The 22,349-nt window shown below is 38.3% G+C and overlaps 1 protein-coding gene across 2 annotated transcripts in view; it reads left to right on the top strand.

The window, feature by feature from the left end:
- pard3bb (par-3 family cell polarity regulator beta b) overlaps positions 1 to 22,349 on the top strand; it is a 422,709-nt gene that overhangs the window by 50,977 nt on the left and 349,383 nt on the right. For both annotated transcript variants that reach the window (XM_062067536.1, XM_062067535.1), the window contains exon 6: positions 9,457 to 9,509. In XM_062067536.1, coding sequence (XP_061923520.1) covers positions 9,457 to 9,509 — 53 coding nt within the window. The remainder of the gene's footprint in view (positions 1 to 9,456; positions 9,510 to 22,349) is intronic.

Genomic DNA, 22,349 nt, shown 5'->3' with positions numbered 1-22,349 from the left:
AAATTTCTTGTGCGGCCCAGTACCAATCGGTCCTGTGGTTGGGGACCACTGCTCTAAAGAACATTCTAGTTTGTTTTTACTAGTATTATTATTATTAGAGATGTCTGATAATATCGGACTGCTGATATTATCGATAAATGCTTTAAAATGTAATATCGGAAATTATCGGCATCGGTTTCAAAAAGTAAAATTTATGACTTTTTAAAACGCAGCTGTGTACACGAACGTAGGGAGAAACACAGAGCGGCAATAAACCTTAAAGGCACTGCCTTTGCGTGCTGGCCCAATCACATAATATCTACGGCTTTTCACACACACACAAGTGAATGCAAGCATACTTGGTCAACGGCCATACAGGTCACACTGAGGGTAACCGTATAAACAACTTTAACACTGTTACAAATATGCGCCGCACTGTGAACCCACACCAAACTAGAATGACAAACACATTTCGGGAGAACATCCGCACCGTAACACAACATAAACACAACATAACAAATACCCAGAACCCCTTGCGGCACTAACTCTTCCGGGACCCCGCCCACCTCAACCTCCTCATGCTCTCTCAGGGAAAGCATGTACCAAAGCTGCTGTTTTGAGGCATGTTAAAAAAAAGAATGCGCTTTGTGACTTCAATAATAAATTTGGCAGTGCCATGTTGGCATTTTTTTCCATAACTTGAGTTGATTTATTTTGGAAAACCTTGTTACATTGTTTAATGCATCCAGCGGGGCATCACAACAAAATTAGGCATAATAATGTGTTAATTCCACGACTGTATATAACGGTATCGGTTGATATCGGAATCTGTAATTAAGAGTTGGACAATATCGGAATGTCGGATATCGGCAAAAAAGCCATTATCGAACATCTCTAGTTATTATCCCTTAATAGTTTCTACTGTAATTAAAAAGCTTCACAAGCTCCTGTACATCAACCATCATGCCATGCTTGTTATTCTTGCAGCCATAAGCCTACATTACACAATGCACTGTATTTTTTAATGCTGAGTTTTGTGCAGGTGGTTATGTAGAGAAATAGATTTGTCCATCACAAGGGGTCACTCAAATGTGCTGTGAGGCACAATAACCTTGATGCCCGTGAAAGAGAGCGCTAAAAGAGAGTAGGATGCCTGGCTTGCACATCGACTTGGATGGATTTTGGCTTATCCTTTCTTACAGAACAGCTTCAGCTCAGGGATGTTGGTGGACTGCCTGTGCCAATTCTTGCTTAGCTGCCAAAATCTCCCCGGGGAGCCGTATAAACATGTGTCTCTGGGCTCTTTTAAATTGTCAATCACATGATGGCATTATTTAGAGATGTCGCATCTTTACTCGAGGTTTATTGTTCCCAAAATACCACTGTTACAACCGTGAGTTAACAGGAGCAGAAAGGTCCACTGCCATCAATTTGTAACTCTTTGGGGACTGGTTTTAAATCTGACAATACATTTATGGGCACTGATTTATCAGTTCATGATTTACGAACTTAATTGGTTCTTGAACATGGTTCGTAAACTGAAAAGTGTGTATGCTGAAGCAGAGTTCTCCATAAGAAACAATGTAAACATGATTCATTTTGCTCTAATTTTTGCCAAAGTTTCAGACGTTCCGTGCCTCTGTGTGCAAACAACGTCTCGGCGTAGGAATGCCCCGTTCATTTATTCATTTTGCGTAGGGATGTCCGATAATGGCTTTTTGCCGATATCCGATATTCCGATATTGTCCAACTCTTTAATTACCGATACCGATATCAATCAATCAATCAATCAATGTTTATTTATATAGCCCTAAATCACAAGTGTCTCAAAGGGCTGTACAAGCCACAACGACATCTTCGGTGTCGAGTGGGTCTGACATAATATTGTGAAAGTCCAACACATCAGCGAAAGTCCAGTCCATGGTGGGGCCAGCGGGAACCATCCCGAGCGGAGACGGGTCAGCAGCGTAGAGATGTCCCCATCTGATGGACAGGCTAGCGGTCCACCCCGGAGCAGAGTATAAAAGAAAAGAAAAGAAACGGCAGATCAACTGGTCTAAAAAGGGAGTCTATTTAAAGGCTAGAGTATACAAATGAGTTTTAAGATGAGACTTAAATGCTTCTACTGAGGTAGCATCTCTAACTTTTACCGGGAGGGCATTCCATAGTATTGGAGCCCGAATAGAAAACGCTCTATAGCCCGCAGACTTTTTTTGGGCTCTGGGAATCACTAATAAGCCGGAGTTCTTTGAACGCAGATTTCTTGCCGGGATGCAACCGATACCGATATCAACCGATATATGCAGTCGTGGAATTAACACATTATTATGCCTAATTTGGACAACCATGTATGGTGAAGATAAGGTACTTTTAAAAAAAAATAATAAAATAAGATAACTAAATCAAAAAAATTTTTTTGAATAAAAAAGAAAGTAAAACAATATAAAAACAGTTACATAGAAACTAGTAATTAATGAAAATGAGTAAAATTAACTGTTAAAGGTTAGTACTATTAGTGGACCAGCAGCACGCACAATCATGTGTGCTTACGGACTGTATCCCTTGCAGACTGTATTGATATATATTGATATATAATGTAGGAACCAGAATATTGATAACAGAAAGAAATGGGGGGAGGGAGGTTTTTTGGGTTGGTGCACTAATTGTAAGTGTATCTTGTGTTTTTTATGTTGATTTAATTAAAAAAAAAAAAGAAGAAAAAAACCGATAAAAATAATAAAAAAAACGATACCGATAATTTCCGATATTACATTTTAACGCATTTATCGGCACACATCCCTAATTTTGCATCACGCTAAAAGCCCTAGACCGCGGCCATTTTGATGACATCACTTCCCGCACACACGAGCGTGTATGCTGTGAGCTGTCTTCTAGTTCATCGTTTCCTGTTTTCCTGGTATCCTGTTTCCTGTCTCCTAGTTCCTGGTTTGTGTTTTACCTTTATTTTGACTTAAATTATGTTTTCCTGCACCAAGCCTGCCGTCTCTGCATCTCGGGGTTCGTCACCACCACTTTGTGACAGTCCCTGGGACCCCATTTTGAAACTTCTTGGCGCCAACAATTCACATAAGGCAGTGCATCTGGTTTGTCCAATGCAACTGTTATGTCCATATCTAATAAATAAATATCAAATATTTGGCGCAATATAAAAGTTTGTAATCCGAAAAGGTCGCACACATAGGTGTTTGGAAATCAATCACTGTATTCTCATTGATCATTTCCCTTTATTAGCAATGTGGTTTTCTTTGTGTCTTTACGATTTTTGTATCCGTATGTACGTCTCACTCCGACACATACAGTCAATTGTCCAATTGTCCTGCCATATGAAGGTAGTGGCTCTGTGTAATTGTTCAAAATGCCACCTGACCTTTTGGTGACAGCAACAGCAGGAAGAAAGCACTTTTCTTTCTCTTTTTTTTTTTTGTTTTTTGCTTTTTGTTTTCTTTTTTCCCTGTTAATGCAGTTTCTAAAAAAAAAGTCTGTCTCTGTATGTGTGCCTGCACGCACACACACTAAGGGTGGGCGATACTGGGAATTTTGGTCTTGATCCAGTTCCAAGTAAATACAAGGCCAGTATTGCAGATTTGATGCTGCTATTTAACTTGAAATGTCATGATTATTTAGTGAAGCGAGTGAGGGACGCACTGACAGACATGGGGAACTGCTGCACTTGCATGAACTCTGATTAAAAGCAAGCAATTTAAGTGTCAGGTTCAAACACTGATGACATCTATTAAACAAAGACAAGAAGCAAGGAATCAAACAGAGACATAATTAAATGTGGCTCAATGAGGAGAGCGCGTACACCTGTACCCTTGTACAGTGTCTCACTACGCTCTGACGAAAGATTGTACGCCTCCTCTTTTATTTGGACTTTCCCTGATTACATGGCAACAGCTGTTTCTAAGGGAGGGGGGTCATAAACAGCCATCGCCTTTGGTTACAAAACAGTTAAAAGAAAAGGTGCCTGCCTCCTCTCCACTTTGTAGATCTCGGGTAAAGACAAAATATTCCTGTGGATTACAATACATCAAAGAAACCGACACCCTCATGTCGCTCCCCATCCTACACAGTAGAGTTTTACAAGCCTTTTGCTTGGTAGGATCAAAGACAGCTTTTGTCCTCTCGCCGGGAGTATTTAACACAAAGTTTTGTGATAACTTAGATACAATTATTCTGACATTAAGTATCAATCCGATACCAATACCCACTTTGCTACCAGTATATAGAATGATGCGGCCACACACAGGCCTAGTTAGTTAGCATAGCAAAAAACAAGCAAATTACCCTCACTGTGTTAATTAACCCCCCCCCCCACCCCCCCCAAAAAAAAAAATATATATATGTGAATAAAACTTCACAGTATGGAATTAGCAATACAGGTTATGTACCTTGAATTCTACAAAGACTTACCGTAAATTCCGGACTGTAGGCCGCTACTTTTTTACTACGCTTTGGACCCTGCATCTTATAAAACGGTGCGGCTAATTTACGGATTTTTCTTCGCTAACGGCCATAATGTTTTGTGTTTAATAGCAGACACACTAAAATGGTGTGTTATTGTTTGTGCTATAGTGCCATCTTTTGGACGAGTTCGCTCACTGCAGCTGTTGCGGATTGAAAATGTACTTCCTGTTTTAATGCCTTGAACCGGACGTAAAACCGTCCAGTGTTTCTGCTTGAAATAATTCTTAATTCATCACTACTAACAACGTTTGTAAGTTTTACAATATAACTAAACAACTTTTACTTACTAAACTGTCCCGTGTGTGATGTCTGTAGGAGTGTTTCCATGCATATTTGTACATGCTATCTTAATGAAATAAAGCTAGTGTTGTTTTTACTATGAGCTAATATGCTAACACGTCTACAAGTAGTATTATTAAGTTACAACGGAATTATTTTATTGTTCCAATTTCACAAATTTCTCAGTAAATTCATCAAAATGTCACCGTGGAGTTATTGAGTCTGTTTAGCTGATTGGTGAGCTATCTTCTGCAGCTAGTGGGTCCATAATGATGACTTCTGTTTTGTTTGATCAGCCGTTTTACTGCCGTGTTACAGGCAATTAAGGTATGTAAATAAACATTTACAAAATATTTATGTGTAAATAACTCATTTCACAACATATATATCTATGGCTTATAGTCCAGTGCGATTAATATATGGAAATATATACATACATATTTTTTTATTTAGTGGGTGCGACTTAATATTATACAGTACATGTAATTGTAATTAAATGATGCTGTTAACAACAATTTGTTATAGACAACAAGATTGTTGCTACATGATTGCTTGAAATATGTAAACAGCCACAGACTTATGATTGTTTGAATACTTGAGTTTCTAAAGTTGTTTGCGTGTTGTGCATCAAATATGTGGGGTGTAAATTAATCATGTATTCATTGACATTTCACAAGCCACTTTTGGTAGCACACAATGTTATTGGCCTTTGTAATTCAGAAGAGCATTCCTCTATTAGATTAGACATACAATTATGCACTGATAGACTTTCCAATTAATGCTGTATAACAAGGGTTGCTTTTCTGAGGAAGGAGTGAGTATAATTAATGTTACCTGCCACTCTGACAGTAATTAAGATAATATGTTGATATCAGTTGTTCTTCAAGTCTCCAAAAGCCCAAGCATATGTAGTGTCTGCAATCACTGCCACTTACCTTGTCTCCTTGCGCCTACATTTTTGCATCTCCTATCTTGTTTTATCATGTTAAATTCTCTGTTGGCTACTTTTCTGTCTTGCGCTTACTTTGTTTTATCTCTAACCAACACTGACATGTGCTATAGATCATCGTGTAACAAATCCAAGCACATTTATTTGTTACATCACAATCACCCTGGAATAGTATGGAGCCAAAACACTGCCAATAAGATTTGGTATGGACAAAAAATACATTGTCGAAAACGTTGTATTGGCACCAAAACAAGTTTGGCAACAAAAAAAATATAAACATAGAAAAAATTAAATATTTTTGGTGGATATTTTTATTTTTTTTGTACTAAAATATATTTTCAATGCCAATAATCATATTTTTGAATATGAAAAAATCTTCTTCTGCAATCCCAACCAAGTCTAGTAAAGCTGCTATGGGGAAAAACTTGCTGGCATTAATTTGAAACCAGAAAAAAAGAAGCTAAAGCGAAAAAATAAATAAACAAAAACATAGAAAAGAGAAGCGCATGTGGGGGGGGAAAAAATTGAAAACAAAAACCTGTAAAACACAAAAAAAAGTGTACAAAAATAATAATCATGGCATGAAAACATGTTTTGATACAAAAAATTTGACCAAAAATATTGTATTTTTGCAATGTTTGTATTTATTTGTTGCCAAAACTTGTTTTGGTGCCAATACAACTTTTTGTACAATGTGTTTTCTTCTTCTACAGTATTTTAGCTGCAAGCCCAACCAAGTCTAGTAAAACTGCTCTCGGGAAAAACTTTTTGTCACTGGCATTTATTTGAAACCAGAAAAAAAGAGGCTAGCCCGGGAAAAAAAAGAAACAAAATTGTAAAAAAGAGACGCAAATGTGGACATTTTTTTTTTCTAAACAAGATCCTGTAAAACACCACAAAACAAAAAAATTGTACAAAAATAATAATTATGGCATGAAAACATGTTTTGATACAAAAAATTTGACCGAAAATATTGTATTTTTGCAATGTTTGTATTTATTTGTTGCCAAAACTTGTTTTGGTGCCAATACAACTTTTTGTACAATGTTTTTTCTTCTTCTACGGTATTTTACCTGCAAGCCCAACCAAGTTTTTTGATTGATTGATTAAAACTTTTTTTAGTAGATTGCACAGTACAGTACATATTCCGTACAATTGACCACTAAATGGAAACACCCGAATAAGTTTTTCAACTTGTTTAAGTCGGGGTCCACGTTAATCAATTCATGGTAGTCTAGTAAAACTACTCTCGGGAAACAACTTTTTGTCACTGGCATTAATTTGAAACCAGAAAAAAAGAGGCTAAACCGGAAAAAAAAAGAAACAAAATCGTAAAAAAGACAAGACCGGCAATATCGTATTTTTGCAATGTTTGTATTCATTTGTTGCCAAATATTGTTTTGGTTAGAGTTTCTTGTAAAAACTAGAAAATTCCCACGAAAATTTTGATGAGCCTGCTATCTGTGCCCTGGACTTCTGGCCGGGGGTCGCCGGAAGCCGCCGTGCTTTGAAGATGCTGCCGAGTGTCCGAATCTGTGAGTTTTAGGTGTAACTATGCTGTACAAAAAGAGCTACAGAGCTAGCCTAAAACGTTAGCATGCATATATTAAAATGCTAAAATTTAGCATGTGTGCTAACAATCGCATGCTAACAGTTAGCATGTCTCACATTTCAAGTAACACGGCTGTAAGGTGTATAGCTGCGGAAATAGAGAAAAAAAGTGTAAAATTAGATGAAAAAGTTAGCATTCTTAAGTTAGCGTGCTAGCATGCTAACATTAGCACACTAACAGTTAACAGCTGTCACATACCAAGTTATATGACTCCAGGTTAAACGGTTGCAAAATTAGCTGAAAAAGTTAGCACTTTAATGCTAACATTTAATCTTGTCTTTTTGGCGTTTGTCTCAGAGCAATCGTCCATTATAATTAATGTACCCATTCAATTGGCCTATTTTTTTTTTAAATTCGTGAATAGCATTGCCATAGTAACACAAAATGTTCCCAATTTAGTTTACCAATGTCAGAAAAATTGTATGTAAATTATCAAAAAAACTTTCCTTTCCCTGAATTCCCAGTGAACTGATGAAAGCTGTCTTTGTTGCACCAAGCCAAAGGCTTGGAAAATTTCAGGTCGTCTCTTATTATTCGCGGCAGAATAAGATAGAACAATAATAACAAACTGAAGTATGAGCAATAATAATATGGGCGCTCGCATTGCAGCAGGCCCATAATTATCTAATAATTGGTTTGCAATCTTTCAAATGTAAACATGCCAACATAGAAAAAAAAGATACAAAAGACTATGACTCTTGTTTGACTACTCAATTTATTATTACAACACAGGAAATGACTTTCAGTTGTCGCCATGTGACAATGACACTGGTGCCATTTGTGCTGTCGTCGGCTGTGCTGGAGTCACAGGAACACATTGTGACAGCATTAGGTGGCAAAATAATCACCTACATAAAAATAATGGACAATTATAAATATGAAGCATTAAATGCATTGGTGAAAAAGTTACTTTTTTGTCCTACGTTGTTGAAATCAAATGTTGGCACAGCCCAAACGACCACTTTGGTGTGTCGCCAAAGCGTCCACACTCTTTCACACTTGATACAGCTCATGTTTACCGTGAAAAGAGGTGCAAACCAGGTTTTTGTGCGTGAGCAAGCTAAAGACTTGAGGCCACTGGTCAGAGAAACAATGATGGCGGTGGACAGTAGAGGCTGCTCTATTCCCTTCTCAAAGCCTTAAAGTGTGTTTGAGTGCTCTTTGCCCCTCTGCTTCCAGTCTCTTCCATCAAGTTGAAAATAAAAAAACTAACAAACCGCAACACTGAAGTAATAAAATATAATATGTAAAAGGTAGTAAAGTATGGGATAATGAGAATTTATATTGGAAGGTAAAAGAATGAAGCAGTCTCAAATTCATAGCAGTAACATTCCGAGGTCGCACTAACTTATATTTTCCTATATACAGTAGTTAACGCCTTTTTACACATGGCATGAAGTGGGATACCCTACAAGAAAAGACAAATGTACATTATTTGAGATTTTATTTTCTAAATCCAATCTATTTTCATGATCTGTGGTCTGGATCAGGTTTTTGTTATTTTCTGTTAGATTTAAGACTTCAATAGTTCCTGTTTTTGTACATCCTTGTTTGTTTTAATTTCCATGGCGTCTGATTAGTTTCACCTGCCTCATGTGTTCGGGACACGCACCTGCTCTAATCAAGAGACTATTATTTAAGCCTGTCTTTGCCAGTTAGTCGTCCTGGCGTCATTGCTCTTTTCATGCCAGAGTTTCATGCTCTGTTCATGCCACAGTTTCATGTTTGTTTCTTGTTATGCCATAGCTTATATGCTAGTTGTTTACTTGAACTCCAAGTGAGATCAGCCTTGTTTTCCGTTTTTTGTACCTTTTTGAGAGAAGATAATTAAATATGTTCTTACCTTCACGTGTTGTCCGGAATAGTCTGATTGCTTCCCGGGAGAACAAACCTTGCAGTAAGCTTCGACCCCCCCGTTATGACAGAATGTAACAAAAACATGATCCAGACCACAGCTCATGACAGAAAACAAACAAGGATGTACAAAAACAGGAACTATTGGAGTCTTAAAACTAAGAGAAAATAACAAAAACATGATCCAGACCACAGATCATGACATCAATTTTGTTTTTAAAACGTGTTCATGTCTAATGTGTGTTAGATTTGAGACTAACTGGAATTGTTTTTTTTGTGTGTCCTTTCTTGACAGGCAGCGAGTCCCCCTGTTGAGAAACCTGAGGTCAAACCTGCTTTCAACGACAGGTCAGCTGATGCATGCTTGCGTCTCTGAGTGTGAAATCCATTGCGTAATGTAAAGAATTGGCATAGTACTGGTAGTCCACTTACCTTTCATGCATTGTGCTCATGTCAATGCACAGCTATTTAAAACTGCAATTATTTTGACTCGCTGGCCACATTCAGAGAAAAAAAAAGTGTCTGGGGGCCGGTGTGTATGGAAACGTGTAAGTGTACCGTATTTTCCGGACCATAGGGCGCACTGCTGATGAATGGTCTATTTTCGATCTTTTTCCATATGTAAGGCGCACCGGATTATAGGGCGCATTAAAGGAGTCATATTATTATGATTTTTTTCTAAATGTAAAACACTTCCTTGTGGTGGTTCTTTGGTCAAAATGTTGCATAGATGATGTTTTACAGATCATCTTCAAGCCACTTTCTGACAGTCGCTTCAGGATGCGCCGTTTTGTGGGCGGTCTTATTTACGTGGCTTGCCTTCGGCAGCGTCTTCTCCCCGTCATCTTTGTTGTAGCGATGTAGCATGCAAGGACGGGAGTGGAAGAAGTGTCAAAAGATGGAGCTAACTGTTTGAATGTCATTCAGACTTTACTTCAATCAATAACGAAGCAGCATCTCCTCATCCGGAAACAACAAATGTGTCCCGTGAAAAACCGTCCGACCGGAACTCTCTAAAAACTAAAGTTCCTTGGGTGAATAATGTAAACTCACTATACCGGTATGTTTTAGCGCTTTCATGGCGAGTTTACTGACAGATATAAGTAAGAACTTTACACTACTTTATATTAGAAATGACAACAGCGGAGGATGAATGTCCCGTAACAAGAAGATAGAGAAAAAGAAGAAGCTTATCGACTATGGCGTCCTCACGGACTACAAAGGCGGAGGCGTGCAATTTTTCAGAATTTATACAGATCCAAAATACAGATCAGCAGGTACCAGAAGGTAAGAACAATTGATTTTGCATAATATTGTGAAACAAAACGCCAGATAATGTCTTGCCTTATACACATCATAATAATACTCATATGTGGAAGCACAGTACAATCCATCAAGTGGTGCGGCTTCATAGCTTACCAAAGTTGTACTAAAACATTTTGATAGATTTTTGAGCGCCGTGTGTAATGTTCTATACTTTCAATGGAACATATAAAATGTTGGTGTTGTTTACTTGAGTCATATTGCCATCATTTTACAGTCTACATGTATTTTTAATTTTCCTGAGGGAACTCTCCTGAAGGAATCAATAAAGTACTATCTATCTATCTATCTCTTATGTTTGACTGCCATCTACTGGACACACTTATCATTACACCATGTACCAAATAAAATAGCTTCAAGGTCGGTTAGCAAAACCAGAATTATCGGATGTATTGAAGGTGTGCATCTCTACCCTAAATGACGATCCGATTGCTTGTCTGAGAGAAAGACAAGCATAATTGACCTACAGTTAACAACTAAGTTATTTCACTTTACCTTTTTTTGTGTTGATTGAGTTTTGTTGAAGCAGCAAAAAAGGACATTATGTTAAGTCAAGTCCCGACCATTAAATATGCGTGGTGGTCAAGCTAGCTAATCAACACACGCAAAAGTACCGAAAATTGGTACCGTTGAGTAACGGTATCAAATGTGAACGGTACCATCCCTAATTACAGCAACGTGACGTGAAATTGCTCTTGAATATAAAGGTTTTGCTCTCCAGACACAGATGTTGAGATTGCATTGTAAAAACCATCTTCAACCAAAAACATATTTTCATGTTGATAAAAGACATACTTTACTGTAAGAAGGAAGGTCATCATACCCTTGTTTGTGTAGACACGGCCTACTTTTCTGTGTGTGCGCCTGTGTCAGTGCACATGCTTGTGTGTTTGTGTGTGTGTGTGTATCCTACTTAGTCAACTTCATTCATCTTCTAATTTAGATCAAGGCCTTTAAAGTAACAGTTAGTATAAAGAGTCCCCATCATTATCTCACTACAAAAGAGCAAAACAAGGTTGCAAGCGGTCATACACACACTCTCCCATGCGTGGAAACTGCCCATGGGAGATACTTGGCATCATTCTCTGCCCCAAACACTAACTTCGGCAGCGCTCATTAGTGCCAGACTGTTGGAGTTTCCTGTGCAAGTATTAGCAGTTGTTTTGTTTTTTTGCCACAAATGTGTGCGTCCAATGTGTTCCACCGACACTCTCCCTATCCACTGATGCACATAAAAGTGATGACAGAAATAAGCTGCATTCAAAGCTGTGAGATCCAATTGTAGGTTTGCCTTAGCTTTCAGAAATAAATACATTAACAGACCAAATTTTCAACTGATGATGGTCTGTCTTCGATTTGATGAATTTGTTACCTGGATTGGCTGGTTAAGGCCTCAGTGGTCCTCAATTAAAAAGTTAAAAAGGGCTGGAATTTCTTCAAGACAAAACCCTGAACACCATTTTACATATACCGTATTTTCCGGACCATAGGGCGCACCGGATTATAAGGCGCACAGCCGATGAATGGTCTATTTTCGATCTTTTTTCATATATAAGACGCATTACATGGCGCATTTAAGGAGTCATATAATTGTTATTTTTTTCTAAATTGAAAACACTTCCATGTGGTCTACATCAGTGTTTTTCAACCTTTTCTGAGCCAAGGCACATTTTTTTATCGAAAAAATCCAGAGGCACACCGTGAGCAGAAAACATAAAAAAATTAAACTCCGCAGCCGATATTGACAATAAAAAGTCGTTCTCGCAAGTGTTGGATATGAATTCAAACCCTAACCACCCATGCTTCACTATAGCTCTTGTCTCAAAGTAGGTGTACTGTCACCACCTGTCACATCATGCTGTGACTTATTTTGAGTTTTTTGGTGTTTTCCTGTGTTTTGTGTTTCAGTTCTTGTCTCAACTCAACTGTCTATGTGATGTCAAGGCTTGGTTAGCCCAGAATTTTTTAATAATGAATGAAGGAAAAACGGAAATTTCAGTTTTTGGTCCGACCCTCACTTAATTGGGACCATTGCAAAATTATGTGCGTCCCAAAGTCACCAGCCTTGGCATCACTATAGACAGCGATTTTAAACTTGACAAACAAGTCAATGGCGTTTTAAAATCGATTTTTTATCATCTTCGTCTTTTAGCAAAGGTAAAACCATTTTTATCTTTTAACCTTTTTGAACAAGTCGTGCATGCTTTTATTTCAAGTCGCCTGGACTACTGCAATGCACTTTATGCTGGCATTAGCCAAAAAGCTCTCTCCCGGTTGCAGTTAGTCCAGAACGCGGCAGCACGACTTTTAACAGGGGCCAGGAAACGCCAGCATATAACCCCAATTCTTCGGAGTTTGCACTGGCTCCTTGTTCATTTTAGAATTGATTTTAAATCCTTGCTGTTTGTTTTTTAAGCTTTACATGGACTGGCACCTCAGTATATCTCGGACCTCATCCAAATGTACACTCCTGCGCTCGCTCTGAGGTCCGAGAGCCAGCTCCAGCTCGTGGTGCCCAGGACGAGACTTAAAACCAGGGGAGACAGGGCCTTCTCTGTGGTCTGGAACACTCTGCCCCTCCATGTTCAAACTGCTTCCACAGTGGAGTGTTTTAAGTCTCGTCTTAACCCTCCTATTGTCCTTGGGGTCAATGTGACCCCAAGGCATTTTGAGAGTCTCTAAAAAGATGGTTGTCATTAGTTTTTCTTCCTAATATTTCATGACTTTTCCTAATCCATCAGGGAGACACAGAAAAATATAAAATCAACTGCATGATTGTTTCTCATTTCTCTGTACACATTTTGACCACGCCATCGTTCCTCAGGGGTCATATAGACCCCAGGATTGGAAAGCACTATAAGTCTTTGTGTGTTAGAGTGAGACACATGATCCAATTGACTTTTTTGTGCTCCCAAGTGATCTGAACACAGAGAATTCAATTGTGAGTTGATCTGACCATCATACACTGAATTATTGTTGGTTTAATATCGTTTGGCAGCCATTTTGACAGTTTTCCATAGATATTTCGGCACATTGCACCCCCCCCCACCAAATACCCCCCAGTGGGAAATTACTTATGTGTGCTCCTAAGTCCCCTGAACACAAAGAAACAAATAGTGAGTCAATCCAACCATCATAGACCGAGTTATTGCAGTTTGAATACTGTTAGGCTTGGTCTTGAATGTGACCAAAAGTGATTTTCGTAATTTCTGAACGTACAAATACATATAAACTCAGTTTTCCATATAAGTGTCACACAAGAAATGAAATGGAACAATCACTGTGAGTTTATCTGACTATTACATGCTGAACTAGTGTGGTTTGAGTAGCGTTTGGTGGCCATTTTAGCGTTTTTCTACCTCGAACATCCCAGTAGGAAACCATTTATTTGTGCTCCTAAGTCCCCTGAACACAGAAAAAAGCAGTGAGTAGATCTTTATTAGTAATTGATGCAGAAACCACTGAGATAAATGGTCTTGAAAATAAATTTATAATTTATACTCTGTCGGAATGGCGGGATGTCGGAACAGTTCAAACATTCCGTTCCCGCGCCGTGTGAGAACAGGAGGAGGGGAGGGGGGAGGAGCAAACATATAAAAGCACTCGCATAGCAGCCTTCTAAACCATTTCTCTGCTGCTGTCTCTGCTGCTGTTTGTGATATACTCTCTCTCTCTCTCTCTTGTTTCGAGTTTGCCTTCTAAACCATTTCTCTGCTGCTGTTTGTGATATACTCTCTCTCTCTCTCTTGTTTCGAGTTTGCCTTCTAAACCATTTCTCTGCTGCTGTTTGTGATATACTCTCTCTCTCTCTCTCTCTTGTTTTGAGTTTGATGATGCCAAACCACAAGACGTTCTCTGTCCAGGAGGTTTTGGATCAGGTTTTTAGTGAAGAGGTAGACATAGAGGAAAATGTGTCTGAAATCGAAGACAATGTTGTGGAAGACCCTGATTATGGGGCATCGTCCTCTGATGAGGATGAGACCCTTGATGCTGAAGTTCCTGTCAACACTGGAACACCAGCAGACATTTTCCTGTCCAAAAATGGAAAGTTGTCGTGGTCCCCTGCCCCACGTCAACGGCAGGGTAGACTTAGCGCTGGTAATGTCATCAAAATGGTTCCAGGCCCAACCCGATATGCGATTAGCCGTGTCCAAGACATAAAATCTGCATTTGAGCTCCTCATGACACCATCAATTGAGAACCATGTACTCTTGATGACCAATTTAGAGGGGAGTCGTGTGTTTGGGGACAGTTGGAAGCCGATCGATGCAATTGACTTGCAGGCATACATCGGGTTGCTCATTTTGGGGGGCGTGTACAAGTCCAAAGGCGAGGCAGCAGAAAGCCTGTGGAATAAAGAGACTGGAAGGGCCATCTTCCCAGCCACCATGTCTCTGAAGAAATTCCATATTATGTCTCGTGTCCTACGGTTCGATGACAGAGAGAAAAGACAGGGCCGGAGAGAACATGACAAGCTGGCAGCTATCCGGGATGTATGGGACAAGTGGGTTCAGCAACTGCCATTGCTTTACAACCCAGGCCCCCATGTGACTGTGGATGAATGTCTGGTGGCGTTTCGTGGCCGCTGTCCATTTAGACAGTACATCCCGAGTAAACCAGCCAAATACGGCATTAAAATATGGGCAGCATGTGATGCCCAGTCGAGCTATGCCTGGAATATGCAGGTCTACACCGGCAAAGCCCCTGGGGAAGCACCTGAAAAAAATCAGGGCATGAGGGTTGTCCTGGACATGGCTGAGGGACTGGAGGGGCACAATATAACGTGCGACAACTTCTTCACCTCCTATGCCCTTGGTGAAGAACTCGCAAAGCGGAAAGTCACCATGCTGGGGACAGTCCGCAAGAACAAGCCAGAGCTTCCCTCTGAGCTTGTTGCAATCAAGAACAGACAGGCTACATCCTCAGTGTTTGCCTTCACTGAGAACGCCACAGCTGTTTCGTATTGCCCCAAGAAAGGGAAGAACGTTGTGCTCATGAGTACGATGCACAAGGATGCCCAGCTCAGCACCAGGGAGGACAAGAAGCCACAAATGGTGTTGGACTACAATGCCACAAAGGGTGGTGTTGACAACCTGGATAAAGTCACAGGCACGTACAGCTGCCGACGCATGACTGCACGATGGCCCCTTGTTGTATTCTTCAACATCATCGATGTGAGTGCCTACAACGCTTTTGTGCTTTGGAGGGAGATCAGTGAAGGCTGGAACAGCGAAAAGCTGTACCGGAGGAGGCTGTTCCTGGAACAGCTGGGGTACGCGCTGGTGCAACCCCAAATTGCACGAAGAGTTGTCCTACCAAGAGCCTCAGCGGCTGCTGTGGTGATAGTGGAGGATGTTCAGAGGGAGGCACACACCTCCAATCCTCCAGTGGCCAGAGGGCAAAAACGAGGCAGGTGCCAGATCTGTTCCACTAGGAACGATAACAAGACAACTAATACATGTGGGGGATGTGGCAAATACATCTGCAAGGAGCACATCCGTTGTGGATCATGTGCCCAGTAGTGCTTTACCCTTTCTTGGAGAGTGGGGGATGAATATTGCCATTTTTCATTTGTTTTACATTTCTTGAGAGAGGTAGACTCTAGGCTACTTTTTGCAGTCTGTGAAAAAATAGGAGTGGCAGACTTTTACAGTATTTTAGTTTTTTTGAAATAAGACAATATTTTTGGTAAATAGCCTACTGTCTTGTTATTTTTTTCTTCAAATATGGACACTCCAAATGGCCGGCCAATGGTCAGATATTTGTTGTTGTTGAAAAAAAACAAAACAAAACAAAAAAAAATACAAAATATAAAGAGTAATAAAAAAACTTCCCCCATTGAGGATTGCCACCTTATCCTGGTCAGAGGGTTTGTGCTTGACCCTTTCTTGGAGAGTGAGACGAATATTGTTATTTTCAAATGGACACTCCAAATGGCCAACGGTCAGATATTTGTTGTTGTTGAAAAAAAAAAAAAAGAAAAAAAAAAAGAAAAAAAAAAAAAGTTATAAAAAACTTCCCCCTGGAGGATTGCCACCTTATCGTGGTCAGGGGGTTTGCGTGCTTCCATGACCCTAAGAGCTATAGCTGGTCTTAGGGTAGAAGCCTGACTAAGTGCAATCTAAATGGCAAAAAACAACAACAACAACAACACCATACAATTAATACAATTCGGTCACATTCAATGATGGCCGCCTAACAGTATTCAAACTGCGATAACTCGGTCTAAGATGGTTGGATTGACTCACAATTTGTTTCTTTGTGTTCAGGGGACCTAGGAGCACAAATAAGTGGTTTACCACTGGGAGGTTATCTGGGGGGGGGGGCGTAGTGTGCCAAAAAATCAATAAAAAACGGTCAAATTTGACACCAAACGGTATTCAAACAACAATAATTCAGTGTATGATGGTCAGATCGACTCAGAGTTGACTTCTCTGTGTTCAGAAGACTTGGGAGCACAAAAAAGTCAATTGGATCATGTGTCTTACTCCCACACACAACAACTTATAGAGCTTTACATCTCTGGGGTCTATGTGACCCCTGAGGAACGATGGTGTAGGCAAAAATCGAGGTCAATAGGAGGGTTAAGACCCACTTTTATTCTTTGGCTTTTAACACTACGTGAGTTGTGTGGTCTTCTGTCCTCTGTTGTCCTGTGTGTTTTTTTTAATAAATTTTGATGTCTATTTTACTGTTTTAATTGGTTTTACCCTTTAAAATAGTTTTTAATCGTATTTATTTTTTATATTGTCTCTGTATTGGTTTTCTATTCATTTATTCTTTGTTTTTATTCAGTCATTGGTGTAGCATAATATTGTTTTTAATATTGTTTTTAACATGGCTGTGCAGCACTTTGGAAACATTCTTGTTGTGTAAATGTGCTATATATATAAAGTGGATTGGATTGGATTGGATTGTCTTGCGCTCCTATTTTGGTGTTGATTGTCATGTACGGATGTACTTTGTGGACGCTGTCTGCTCCACACGCGCCAAGTCTTTGCTGTCTTCCAGCATTCTGTTTTTGTTTACTTTGCAGCCAGTTCAGTTTTAGTTTTGTTTTGCATAGCCATCCTTAAGCTTAAATGCCTGTTCTTAGGGGCACTCGCCTTTTGTTTATTTTTGGTTTAAGCATTAGATACCTTTTTACCTGCACGCTGCCTTCCGCATATTGTGATCACGACAAAGCATCTACAAAACACCTTCTTTTTTAAATTTTTTAAATTTTTTATTTTTTTTAAAGAATTTAATAATCAATCAAACAAAACAATACACACCAATACCATAATAATTCAGTCCAATTCCAAAACCAAACCCGACCCAGCAACATTCAGAATAGCAATAAACAGAGCACTTTAAAAAAATAACGAATTGAGGCAGAGCCCCATAGAAGCCACCTTTAACATTCTAAAACTATGCCAGAAAATACTAGGAATCAACCCAATGACATCTGTAAATCAACCGCTTTGGTACAAAACACCGGCTGATATGCCGAGCTCTACTAGACAGGACAGACAGTCAACAACGGCTAATTATTTGCGGATTATAATTATTGGTTTGCACAAAATATTTTTAACCCAATTAGGTGAAATTACATAATGTCCCACAGCACACCAAACAATATCTCACGGTACACTAGTGTGCCGCGGCACGGTGGTGGAAAAACACTGGTTTACATAACATGTAATGATGATTCTTTGGTCAAAATGTTGCATAGATGATGTTTTACAGACCATTTTTAGGACGTTTTGTGGGCGGTCTTATATGCGTGGCTCACGTAAATACGTGTTGAAATTAACAAAACATTTTCAAAAAACAACAACAGAACAAACCATCGACCCAGTGCTGCTGTTGGATTATTTAGTCATCGAGTAATCTGGCGATTAGTTTGAGTAATCGGATAAAACACCTGAATGTGTATTATAGGAAAAATTGTTGAAATCAACAAAACATTTTCAAAAAACAACAACAAAACAAACCATCGACCCAGTTCTTCCAATTGGGGGGAAAAAATGCCTTTCAAAATGTTCAATATTTTTTGGAGTGGAGTGTTTGGCAACAAATATTGAGAGTACATTTTATTTTAATGTTTGTTTACATATTTCGAATATTTAAGTTATTGACCTTCTCATTACAATGGTTAAAAATTCTACAACAATGAAAAAGGTGTTTATTGCGATTGGAAGGGTCGCTTTCATTATATTATTCTATATTATGATTACATTAGTACTTAATTTGGCCAAAGTTAATGTGAACATTTCAACGATACAACATTATCATTGTCAAATGCGTACAATGTTTGTCTATCCAGACTATTATATGCTCTTGACTATATATATTTCGTAACAATCTGCAGTAGGAAAAGTGCATTAAAAGCATTAAATTAGATTTGCTGATACCTGCAGAAATCAAATTTTTCTTTACTCATTGCTAATAACCGTTTTTTTTTTTTACCATGCTACACATTGTTAACAGATGAAAGAAGGACATAATATTACTGGTTTAAATTCCAGCATACAGTGATGGCTGTAAAAAGATTGAACTATGTTTCTGGTCCTAAATCAATTGAATGAACGAAAAAAAAAATATATATATATATTATAATAATAATAATAATAACAGTTCAACTACTCCACTCTGACACAAAGTTGTCATTTTTAATTAAAACAAGTAAAGGCAACCGAGGATGCCGTTTTTATTTCAAAGTAAATGTAAACTTCACTGCACCGCTCATATTAATTTCACTCACTCGGAAATTGCTGGTCTTATTAGGACTGCTGTACATACTCCCACAAAAACCACCTCAGCGTTAAGTAATGTTAAAGTGATTTAATGGTTTCTCTGGTCGGCGGTGAAACGATCCTTGAAATTGCCAAAAAAATCTGAAACGATTATAAATACGAGAATGGTAAAGTGCTCTTTAAATCAGTGAATGTGAGTTGCTCATGTCCTGCCAGTATGTGTTTGCATATGCACAATAAGCCTTTGATTACAAAGCAGCACCTATTATTATTATTATAGGTAGCATCCTAGTACAGTAATGGGTCATAACCTAAATCACACAGAATACTTAAATCAAAATGTCATTATTATCGAGATAAATAGATGCTTCTGTTGGATTATTTAGTCATCGAGTAATCTAGGGATTAGTTTGAGTAATTGGATAAAACACCTAAATGTGTATTATAGAAAAACGTATTGAAATTAACATAACCTTTTTAAAAAAAATAAATAAATGTACATCATTAACAATTAAGTTGCACTTTTACATGTTGCGATAATATATAAAAAATAAAGATCCAGGGATTCATTGGGCTCCATTCATCACAGTTTACCTGACACATGAAACGTGACAAATCTACTTTAACGCCAAACGGCAGCAGACTGTTGAATATATTAAAATACGTTTTGTGGCAATTCCTACTTTGACCACCGTGTCAGTTGCTATGTAGAGTGGCACTTTTTATCATTTTCAGCCGACTCTATTACAATATGATTAATGCCGCCCTTTTTCTCTCATGTGAGATCCACATGTTGTGAATCCTTTCCCACTACGGTACACTACTGCTTTCATTTGCGCTCCGTTGCAGCTGCCATGCAGAAGGTATGTCTGGATTGTATCAATTTACACTCAATTGAAGCAACAAAATATAAATTCAATATTTTTCCTATCTGATTAAACAATTTAATCGATTAATCATTGCAGCCCGAATTTACAAATAATATTTCAAATGGGTCTGCTAGTAACACATATTTCTGCTTGGAAGATGTTTGAGAATAAGACAATGGCACTAAAACACACGCAAACTTGATAGCACACGCAAAGCTGAGCTACTAAACTTGTGCACAGAGGATTGCACCACCTAAATGAGCAGAATAAGGTGTGCAATTTGTTTCGCGTGTCTGTTTTCGTGATAATGCAGAATATATGCTGATTATCAGAACGCTCATTTTGCTCGGAGAAGATGCAAACATATCATTTAGTATTATAAATCATTCAGCAAACGCAACGTGATTTATCAAGACTGAAACTGTTCTGCGGGCGCTATTTTGCATATTTATCGTGCGTCTGAAATCTATGTGCAAACTGACATATCGATAAAGAATCCTTTGTCTTAAGTGTGCGTCTCAACATAGGTGCTTTGTCATTAATAAAAGTTACTAGGCAATATTAGTTTATAATTTTATAGCTGCTGGCTGACTTAAGGGGCTGATTAAAACAAATTGAATTGATGCGAATTGGTACTTTTAAAAAAAAAAAAAACATTTGTTTTATTAATTTATGAAAAATATTATTAAATATCTCCTATATGATAAAAGGTCATTTAATATGCATTTTCGTCCGTTTGGCACAATCCAAATGCATGAATATGCTGCAGTGTTGTGATGGTCTGCCGCCTCCCTGCAAAGCGCGCTAAAAATAGTTTCTGATGTCTATAGATTGCGATTCTATATTGCAGAAAATGTGGTACAAATTATGTTGTTTAACAACATCACACATAGGTTGGGGAGCATAACAACATGAATGTGGAGGGAAATGAGTGTTTTCATGGGCACATAATGCTAGTCGTACATGCAAAAACCTCATTACATTGGGCGGTCTGCGCCACTTATGCCTTTATCAATTGTACACACAGTCTTAACACGCCCAATAATAATAGACACAATGATCTCCTGAAATTTCAGTAAAACTTGATAATATTCCTATTCTGTCTTGATGGTCCTTTTTACTCAGCATATATGTCATCGAAAGAATTTGGGATTGACCAGTAACTTAGATTCCCTTATGCCTTTATCAATTGTACACACAGTCTTAACGCGCCCAATAATAATAATACACACAGTTCTATAGGTTGCACACGCTATTTAGCATGTTATCTGGATCTTAGGAGATAAGGCCGACACTTTAAAATGTAGACATACTGCAGACCTCCCAAGGAAAGTCGAAAAGTGCCAAACGGACCCACACGCTGAACCTATTTGCCACTTGCCCAGATTTTACATTTTATTTCTCGAAATTTCTCTAATTTTTGGCAGATTTTTTTTAACTTATTTTTAGTCACTGACTAATCTTAATTTTAGCAAGAATAATAATATTTTGTCTATTCTCGTTTAAAAATTGAGAAAATAACTATTCAAGTATCAATCAATCAATCAATGTTTATTTATATAGCCCTAAATCACAAGTGGGATATTTTGGTTTTCCCCACATAGAAAATATTTTTTAAAGATTCTGCAACGTCTCAAAGATGCTTCATTTAAGAATTGCAAGTTGCTTGTTTTCAGAATAAAATACCTATTTCTTTCTTAAATGTCCTGCTAATTTTAGATATCCAAATCTTAATTTAGGATGTCTTATCAAGTAAAAACATCTGTCCATGCAGCTAGTTAATTTCACCAATTTGTAGTATTTTTTTCCTATTTTGCAGTGCACTGCTCCGTGATACACGTCCTTAGATGTATTTTGAGCTGGCTTTTAATTTCAGAACTATCACTAAATTTGGTGCGGGGGGTTTCTGTGTTTGCATATATTAACATTTTGCATAACATTAGCATTTTCCCAGGTTTGCATTCACTTTGCCACTCTTTTGTTCTCTGCACTTTGAAGATCAACGTGAAAAGTGAAAGAGGAGAATGCACCCTTCATCCAGTACTAAATAGATGAAATGCTTGTAAAAAAATGCTTTTGTAATGCACATCCTTTTTGGGTAATTTCTTCTCAGCGATCAGTCTTTCATATTGAGCATCAGTGAAGTGACAGGTGGAGAACACCTGCTGTTTTTATGTATATCTACTGTATATGTGTGTGTGTGTGTCTATACTCTGTTGTGCATTAGTCTGCCTCTCTGTTTTCTCCTCTAATTTCTT

This window comes from Entelurus aequoreus, linkage group LG13, assembly GCF_033978785.1.
Source record: "Entelurus aequoreus isolate RoL-2023_Sb linkage group LG13, RoL_Eaeq_v1.1, whole genome shotgun sequence".
Taxonomy (NCBI): Eukaryota; Metazoa; Chordata; class Actinopteri; order Syngnathiformes; family Syngnathidae; genus Entelurus; species Entelurus aequoreus.
Note: the sequence above shows the minus strand (reverse complement) of the source record. Positions and strands in the feature narration are given on the sequence as shown.